Source organism: Semicossyphus pulcher, unplaced genomic scaffold, assembly GCF_022749685.1.
Source record: "Semicossyphus pulcher isolate SPU_LCO1_2020_fin unplaced genomic scaffold, fSemPul1.0.p SCAF_19, whole genome shotgun sequence".
Lineage (NCBI taxonomy): Eukaryota > Metazoa > Chordata > Actinopteri > Labriformes > Labridae > Semicossyphus > Semicossyphus pulcher.
Genome location: NW_027211692.1, coordinates 11,102,682 through 11,112,645, shown reverse-complemented (window position 1 = coordinate 11,112,645; position 9,964 = coordinate 11,102,682). Strand labels below are relative to the sequence as shown.

The 9,964-nt window shown below is 43.2% G+C and overlaps 1 protein-coding gene across 1 annotated transcript; it reads left to right on the top strand.

The window, feature by feature from the left end:
• Positions 1–4,405, top strand: LOC138596815 (extracellular calcium-sensing receptor-like). Its single transcript, XM_069668230.1, has 9 exons — positions 1–110; positions 304–598; positions 685–771; positions 961–1,230; positions 1,674–1,880; positions 1,958–2,233; positions 2,976–3,203; positions 3,301–3,424; positions 3,492–4,405. Exons 1-9 carry the CDS (start codon positions 1–3, stop codon positions 4,403–4,405), a joined length of 2,511 nt encoding a protein of 836 aa, XP_069524331.1.
• The last annotated feature ends 5,559 nt before the right edge of the window (positions 4,406–9,964 follow it).

The following is a 9,964-nucleotide window of genomic DNA, read 5'->3' as shown; positions in this document are numbered from 1 at the left end:
ATGCACATGCCTGGTGATGTGGTTCTGGGTGGACTGTTTGGGGTCCATTACTCATCCATCTTCCCTGAACTTTCCTTCACCTCTGAGCCAAATCAGCCAAGGTGCCAAGGGTGAGTTTCACACAGCTGAAAATGTAGTTAATTATTCTTCTCTCCTTTGAGTTAGCAGAGAAACTAACATGAAATAACTGCTGAGGATTTTGTCATGAATTAATGACAATATGAGTGTTCATGTGTTTTTGTACTCAGTTGTAATGGTGACACATTATCTGTTGTTTGGTAATGTTGACTTTTTGTGTGTTAGCTTTGATATTCTAGGATTCAGGTATGCTCACACCATGGCCTTTGCTATTAATGAGATCAACAGAAACTCAAACCTGCTACCAAATGTGACTCTGGGATACAGTCTGTATGACAGCTGTGAAACACTTGGAATTTCATTTCGGGCTTCATTGTCTCTGGCCAGTGGTCAAGAGGAGCAATTTCTTTTGGATGAGACCTGTGTGGGGTCACCTCCAGTCCTGGGGATCGTGGGTGATTCGTACTCAACGTTTACTATCGCCATGTCAAGCGTGATAGGCTTATACAAACTGCCCATTGTAAGTAACATATATTCTTTATTTTTGAATATTCAAAGTTTATTGAATGGGTCCACACACCCCTCATTCATACATGTCTCTCACAGGTGAGTTACTTTGCCACGTGTCCCTGTCTGAGTGATCGGCAACGCTTTCCATCTTTCTTTAGAACAATTCCAAGCGACACTTTCCAGGTACTCTAGAGCAGCAAATCAAATACTTTAGAATATACTAACCTGCATGATATTTTCACTTCCTTGTATCTAAAACAAAGTATATTATGTGTCACTAAGAACCTATGTGGATTTGATGATGCACATGATGATTGTTCTTGTCAAATGAGTTCTAAAGATATAGTCTCTGTTTTTTCCCAATATAATAAGGTGCGTGCTATGATCCAGATTCTAAACCACTTCAGCTGGACTTGGGTGGGCCTTCTGGTCAGTGATGATGATTATGGACTACACGCTGCCCGGTCATTTCAATCTGACTTAGCACAGTCTGGTGGAGGTTGTCTGGCCTTCTTAGAGATCTTGCCGTGGGGCAATGACCCAGCCAAACTCAGAAGGATTGTGGATTTGATAAAAACATCCACATCCCGTGTGGTGATTGTGTTTGCACATGAGGCCCACATGATTCCCCTCATGGAAGAGGTAAGGCTTTAAAAATTATTTATTACTGCTGATGATTTCAAATGATCATATATACACAGGGGTATGTTATAGTTATTTTGACTTTTAAAACTTGATCTTGGTTTTATTTCCTTTTGTTCTGAAATACAGTTATATGAATTAGAGTTTTATTACTGCTGTAATGAAGGATGATTTGATGATTTAAAATGATCATATACACCTGTTTGTTATTGCTATTTTGTGCTGCTCTTGTTTAATAGTTATAATTGTTTTGACTTTTTAAACTTGATCTTGCTTTTATTACCTTTTGTTCTGAAATACGGTTATATGAATTAGAGTATGTGATGGTATAAACCACTGTGTAATATTAGGGTTCAACCAAAAGACTAAATGGAAAATTTGTCACATAATATTCACTTGAGTGTCACTGTGACCTAACAATTTATGTATGGTGTGTTGTACAGGTGGTGAGGCAAAATGTAACAGGCCGACAGTGGATGGCAAGTGAAGCCTGGACAGCATCCACTGTGCTCCAAACCCCAAAGAACATGCCATACTTGGGTGGCACACTGGGCATCGCCATCCGTCGAGGGGAAATACCAGGGCTCAGGGAATTCCTGTTACAAATACGTCCCGACCAACAATGCAACAACACCTACGGAAATAGCTTAGTAATGTCCCTTTTCATTACATCAGCACGTAAAGGTCACATTGTCATCATAATTATAATCTTGATTTCTTCTCTCAGGTGAGAAAGTTTTGGGAGTTCACATTTCAGTGTAGATTTGCACCCCCTCCAGCAGGTTGGCTGGAAGCTGGGGGAGCACTATGCACTGGGCAGGAAGATCTGGAGAGTGTGGGGACAGAGTTGTTGGATGTGTCAGAGCTCAGGCCTGAGTACAATGTGTACAAGGCTGTGTATTCTCTGGCGTATGCCCTCAATGACTTGCTGCGCTGTGTGCCCGGGAGAGGGCCTTTCAGTGGGCACAGCTGTGCCAGTTTGCAAAGACTGGAGCCTTGGCAGGTGTGGTATAAGTTTAGACTCCACCCGTTTTTTATTCTTAAATGCTGTTTCTACGGTGGCTGAGAGGTTCTGCAATGTTGTTCAATGTCTGTATATATTTTAGATTTATGTAGGCTACTCTGCCGTTTAATGTTAGGCTCACATAAATCTGAAAATATGAAGACATTGCCCAACATTGCGCACTTGGATCAAATACATAGTGATAGTGACAATAATTAATAATAATCCAGCAAACAAGGTTTCAATTACTTCTCAGATGGGCAGGTACTTCTCTCTCCCACATGTATAAGGTTGTGCAACAACAATTACAGACTGGAGACACTATTCTGCACATTTTTACTCACTTCCGTTGTGACTTTTGTTTTCGTGTTTCGGCTTTAGCATTTGTGTTTTTCAAATTTTCAGAGTGCTTCGGATAAAAGAGTTCGTTCAAAATCTCTTGGCCACCGTATGTTTCACATCATGAGGGGCCAACTAAGTGGTGTTTTCCATCAAAGAGTTATTATAGAGTTGTATATATATATATAGTACAATACTATTTACTATAAAATAATACAATAAATAGTAAAGTATTGTGTTCAACACCAGTACACTTTCTAAAAAGTTACTAACCCTTTTTGATCTAATTCATGACACTCTGCCCTTTTTTCAAATTTGATTAGTAACAAGTGAATTGTAAAAGGATTACATTTGGTAGTTTGTTGTATCATTATTGTTTGTGTCTTTTCTCACCCATCTGTAGCTTACACATTATTTGCAAAAGGTCAACTTTACCACGCAATTTGGTGATCAAGTGTCGTTTGATAAGAATGGTGATGCCTTGCCAATCTATGACATCATTAACTGGGTGTGGCTCCCTGATGGAAGAACTATAGTTCAGAACGTGGGTGAGGTTAAGAGGTCAGACTCTAGAGGTGAAGAACTCAAAATTGATGAAGACAAAATCGTCTGGAGCTTTAAACTGAAAAAGGTTAGCTCTTTTTGTTCAGAAACAATTTCCTATTTTGGACGGTAGAGCAAAGAAATTTACAATCAACATGGTGACAGATTTAATTTCCTCTGTGCAGCCACCTCGGTCAGTGTGCAGTGAGAGCTGTCTCCCAGGTACCCGCATGGCAAGAAAGAAGGGGAAACCTCTGTGTTGTTTTGACTGCATCCTGTGTTCTGACGGCAAGATCAGCAATAAAACTGGTGAGTTTTCATCTTCCATATTTTTCCGTACAAAGCAATGTACTTCATCTACTTCCCCTTTTTTCAGACTCCATGGAGTGCACCAGTTGTCCAGAGGACTTCTGGTCCAGCCCTCAGCGTGACCACTGTGTTCCTAAGAAAACAGAGTTTCTCTCGTACCATGAGCCTTTGGGTATTTGCTTGACAGCTGCCTCATTGCTGGGCACTTTTATCTGTGCTGTTGTACTTGGAATCTTCAGCTATCATAAACATACACCCATGGTACGCGCCAACAATTCAGAACTGAGTTTCCTGCTCTTGGTGTCACTAAAACTTTGCTTCCTGTGCTCACTGTTGTTTATCGGCCGCCCCAGACTATGGACATGCCAGCTGAGACATGCTGCATTTGGGATCATCTTTGTTCTTTGTGTCTCATGCATCCTGGTGAAAACCATGGTGGTTCTGGCTGTGTTCAAGGCCTCCAAGCCAGGAGGTGGGGAGGTTCTGAAGTGGTTTGGTGCTGTGCAACAAAGAGGGACAGTTCTGGTTCTTACATCTATCCAGGCAGCAATTTGCACTGCTTGGTTTGTGTCTTCCTCGCCAACTCCACATAAAAACACTGAGTACCACAATGACAAGATAGTGTATGAATGTGTAGTTGGGTCCACAGTTGGCTTTGCGGTTCTGCTTGGCTATATTGGCCTTTTGGCTATCCTCAGCTTTCTCTTAGCGTTTCTGGCAAGAAATCTTCCTGACAACTTCAATGAGGCCAAATTCATCACGTTCAGTATGCTCATCTTCTGTGCTGTGTGGGTGGCCTTTGTCCCTGTGTATGTCAACTCACCCGGCAAATATGCAGATGCAGTGGAGATATTTGCCATCCTGGCCTCCAGTTTTGGCCTCTTGGTGGCACTGTTTGGACCCAAATGTTACATAATCCTGTTGAGACCAGAGAGGAACACAAAGAAAGCAATCATGGGTCGAGGAACCCCTAAGTCATAAAACGTTGTGTAATGCACACTGGCATGACAGTTTCAAGGTAGTTTTTCAGAGATATTCCTGTAATTCTTTTATACATGGATTTTTATCTGTTCTCTTTACTATTCAATTGTTCTAACCTGAATTTGTCAAAGGGATGTGATTGTATTTAATGTTGGTCCAGGGTTGTAATGAGGGATGATTTATCCAGGAACATTTCCTACAAGGCTAAATTACCTCGTGCAGCTCCAGAGCCGAGGGCGATGCATCAAGGTGAACCACGTTTCAAAGTATTGGAAAAATAGCAATTCTCAAAACATCCTCAATATTCACCTGCCATGACAGATCCCAAAGAGGGTGTTTATTATATGCACATCACAAAATATTATCATAAACTGTAACTGAAAACTGTGGGACTACATACTGCTAAAATGCGATAGAGACAATCTTTCACGCTCACATTCACATCTATGGGCAATTTAGAGTCAACAATTAATGTAAGGAGCATGTCTTTAGACTGTGGGAGGAAGCTGGGGTACTTGGAAGGAACCCATGCATGCACTGGGAGAACATGCAAACTCCACATGGAAAGGCCCACTTCATCTGTACCGGCATTCGAACTAGGAACCTTCTAGCTGTGAGGCAACAGCGCTAACCACTGCACAACCGTGCAGCCTAAACAATTATTTGTGGAAAAAAAACAAGAAAACATCCTCAATATTCACCTGTCATGACAGATCTCAAAGAGAGTGTTTATTATATGAACATTACAAAACATTATCATAAACTGCAACTGAAAACTGTGGGACTACATACTGCTAAAATGCGATTCAACAAATATGCTGCTGGTATGTCTTTCTTGCTTCCTGTTGGACAAGAGACACAAAATCTACTCTACTGTAGGCTTAATGGTCACATGGCTGTGTCAGTACCTCAGTCTGTAACTAACACTTCGTTAAAGTTTAATCAGCATCATCTATTAAAAAGCATAGATTATTAATTAAGATCTCGTATGTCAGTATAATGGATTACTTATTTTTTGCTAAGATGCAAAATTCACGTTTACAATTTCATTCAATTTTCCCATTTTACCGTCTTTTGACATGGCTGGACAATGGTTTGCAAACACTGGAAAAAACATTCATGTCTGTAATCATCATTTTGTTTGATTATATTGTGTAATAACTGAGGTGCTTTGAGCAACAAACATGCATTCTCATTATGTAGACTTATAAAGCAACATATTTGTATTCATTTAATGTAAATTTAATGTTTAACTATTTCCATTCATCAATCCATTATATATACCGCTTACACTGTTCAGCCTCGCTGGGGGTTGGAGTCTATCCCAGCTGTCATTGGACGAGAGGCGGGGTACACCCTGGACTGATTGCCATTCAATCAAAGGGCTGACACATAGAGACAGTCAGCCTTTCACGTTCACATTCACATCTACTGCCAATTTAGAGTCACCAATTAATCTAACGAGCATGTCTTTGGACTGTGGGAGGAAGCCAGCTTACCTGGAGGGAACCCAGGCATGCACAGGAAGAACATGCAAACTCCAGACAGAAACGCCCACTTTATCTGAACCAAGATTTGAACTAGGAGCTTCTAGCTGTGAGGCAACAGCGCTAACCAGTGCACCACTGTGCAGCCTAAACAATTATTTGTTAAATAAAAACAAGAAAATCTAATTTACATTCATTTGAGGACACTAAAGCTATTGAAAAACAAGCATACATTTTTCCATAAAAATATTAATAGAAAATAGAAACAGCAATAAATTCCCATACAATGAGGTGTGTCTTATTTGTCTACCTGAGAATTAACATCTGACATTGATTTGAGGACACTGGGTCACATGACATGGAAGCTATTGAAAAAAACCCTACATTTTTACAAGAAAATATTAATATAAAACGGGTTCTAAGGCACTGAGGGCCTTCTGACCACAACTCCTCGCAGCCGTTTCCACAATGGAGGCTTTGAACATGGTCCGTTCGGATTCCATGTCTCCAACCTCCCCCGGGATGCAAGAGAAATTCTTCCAGAGGTGGGAGTTGAAGACCTCGCAGACAGGGGCCTCAGCCAGACATTCCCAGCTCACCCTCACTACACATTTAGGTTTACCAGGTCTTTCTGGCAGCCTCCCCGTCATCTGATCCAACTCGCCACCAGGTGGTGGTCAGTTGGCAGCTCTGCTCCTCTCTTTACCAGTGTCCAAAAGATACAGCTGCAGATCTGATGATACGACCACAAAGTCAATCATTGATCTGCGGCCTAGGGTGTTCTTGTACCAGGTACACTTATGAATCACCCTATGCTGAAACATGGTGTTTGTTGTGGCCAATCCATGACGAGCACAGCAGTACAATAACAAGACACCACTCAGGTTCAGATCGGGCAGGCTGTTCCTACTGATCACCCCCCTCCAGGTTTCGCCATCATTGCCCACGTGAGCATTAAAGTCCCCTAGCAGAACTATAGAGTCTGTAGGCAGAACCCCTTCCAAGAATCCACCCAGTGACTCCAAGAGGGTGCATACTTTGAAATGCTGTTTGGTGCATAAGCTACAGACAGAGCCTTCCTCTCTGCAACATGCAGTGGCTGAGAGTCGAATCTCTCGTCCACCGGGGAAAACTCCAACACAGCGACGCTCAGCCAGGGGCTTATGAGTATCCCCACACCCCGCCGGCACCGCTCACCCTGGGCAACTTCGGAAAAGGAGAGAATCCAGCCCCTCTCCAGGAGTTTGGTTTCAGAACTGGAGCTGTACGTGGATGTGAGCCCAACTTCATCTCGTCGGTAGCGCCCCACCTCCCACACCAGCTCTTGTTCCTTCCCCGCCTGAGAGGTGACGTGCCACGTACCAAGAACCAGTCTACCCTGCCAGGGATCAGCACGCCAAGGCCCCCTCCCTTCGCCTGCCACCCTGGTTTACATTGCATCCGGTTTACATTGCACCTGACCCCTATGCCTATCCCTGAGGGTGTTGGGCCCACAAGGCAGCGACTCCATGTTTTATCTTCAGGCTGAGCCCGGCCAGGCCCCATGGATAAGAGCCCGTCTACCAGATGCTCTCCATCATGCATCCCCCCCAGGTCTGGCTCCAGGGGGTAGCCCCGGTCTCCCTGATCTGGGCGACGTAGCTGTGCCGTGTTTCAGCATTTTCATAGGGTTTTTTTGAACTGCTCTTATTCTGGTCCCTCCCCTGGGAACAATTTGCCTTGGGAGACCCTACCAGGGGCTATTGTGACAACACAGCTCCCAGGTTCACAGGGACACGCAAACCCCTCCACCATGTTAAGGTGGTGATTCATGGAGGGGTCTGAACCACACTGGCTGTGATGGGGATGAAGGAGCCTAGAGGGAAGCTGGTGGATTCAGCCGTGCCTGAGAAGTCATTGTTCATCAGTCCAATGTGGAACACCAGATCTCCTTGACTCAGACTGAAAAAGGAGGCCTTTCGGGCTTGGTTAGACAAGGGGTCTCCAGAGGCAGCAGATAGGTACGGGGTGGTATGAAGGGCTGCAGCTTCGGTGGTTCGGAAGCAAAAACCTGGGTGTGGAAGGAGTTCAGGGAGGCTATGGAGAAGTACTTTCAGTTGGCCTCAAGGGAGTTCTGGCAAACCTTTAGACGGCCTTGGAAGGGGAAGCAGGGATTGGCTCAAGCTGTTTTCAGCAAAGGTGGAGAACCGCTCACCTGGACTGGGGATATCGTCGGACGGTGGAAGGAACACTTTGAGGAACACCTGAACCCAGGTGTAGATGAGATTCGCCCTGAGATGCTGAAGGCTCTGAAGTGAAAAATAGAGTCCGCACACTGGATCATGTTCCCAAGTAGTTCTTTTATTTCGAGCTGAAGGCTCTGGACATTGTTGAGCTGTCTTGGCTCATGCCTTTTCAATGCTGCTCGGAGGTCTGGGACAGTACCTGTGGAATGGTAGAGCAGGTTGGTGGTTCCCATTTTCAAAAAAGGGGACCGGAGGGTGTGCCCCAATTATCAAGGTATAACACTTCTCAGCCTCCCGGGTAAAGTTTATTCCAGGGTGCTTGAAAGGACGCACTGGGCGATCGCCGAACCTTTGATACAGGAGGAACAATGCAGTATCCAAACTGCCTATGGAACAGAGGTCCAACTCTTTACCCTTGCAGGGCTGCTTTGGGGTGGCATGGGAGTTTGCTCATAAAGTTCACATGTGTTTTGTTGACTTGGAGAAGATCTCCGAATTGTGTCCCCCAGGGGGTCCTGTGGGGGGTACTGCAGGAGTATGGGGCACCGGGGCCATTGCTATGAGCCATCCGGTCGCTGTATAACCAAAGTGAGAGCTGTGTCCGCACACTGGGTACAAAGTCAGACGCATTCCCGGTGCGTGTTGGCCTCCGCCAGGGTTGTCCATTGTCACTGATTCTGTTTGTGATTTCCACGGACAGGATCTCAGGACGCAGCCAGGGGAGAAGGGTTTCCAGTTGGGGGCCTCAGAATTCCATCTCTGCTTTTTGCAGATGATGTGGTTCTGTTGGCTTCATCAAAATGGGACCTCCAGCAGGCACTGGGGCGGTTTGCAGCTGAGTGTGAAGCGGTTGGGATGAGAGTCAGGCCCCGGATAAATGGAAGATATCGGATGGATGGATTAATACAAATAGCAAAAACAATAAAATCCAACATAATGAATTGTGTCCTTTTTGTTTGACTTAGTATTCATTTCTCTCATTCATTTTGATCCATTAGGTCACATGACCTCAAAGCTTTTGGCAAAAAAGCCCTTATTCTTTATAAAAACATTTAAAGAAAATAAGTGAATAACACCTTAGCATTTAAAATTTAGTGGACAACTGAAAACCTGGAGTTGAAGTTATCTTGATAACCGCAAATCCTGCTTCGTAGAATTCCCCACAGTGTGCCAGGGAAAATAAACAATGACAGGTACAGAAAATAATACAAATATGTGGTAAACAACTTTCTGTAGTCGCAGTACCTTGCCAGTACTGTGAAGGCTCAATTTAAATTCAGACAATCACACTGTAATTTAAACTTTTATACCAGAACATTGCATCAGGAAATGTATATGGAAATAGTACATCTTCGTAATATTTGGTATTATTTAAGGAATACATGAATACATGGACATGTTTTTTGCTGATTCAATGCATTTGCAGTAATTACCATTATCATTTAAAAAAAATGTGATTATTCCATCGCTAACTTGTGCATTACTTTCCTAAAGGGGCATTATTTATTTGACCTTTTCATGATTTGAATTAAAGTGTATAGGAATTGGCCTGTCTCTGAGGGCAATGTATTTGTTAATCTCATTCTGTAATTATAAAATGTATTAAGAATGTGATTAAAAAAGAGCACTAATGCAATTATCAGATAATATTATATTATGTGATTAGCTAAAATTTGAAAGTGAGGCTTATTAATATGCAACAGACCCTGCCTCTACATCACCTACAGAAATGGGTGGTGTAAGTGATTAAATAAACAATGACGTATATCAAAGGGGATGGCATAGTTGTATATATAACACTGACTGTGCAAATAGATTAGAAAACAGGTGAAAGGAGGAGGGAAGTT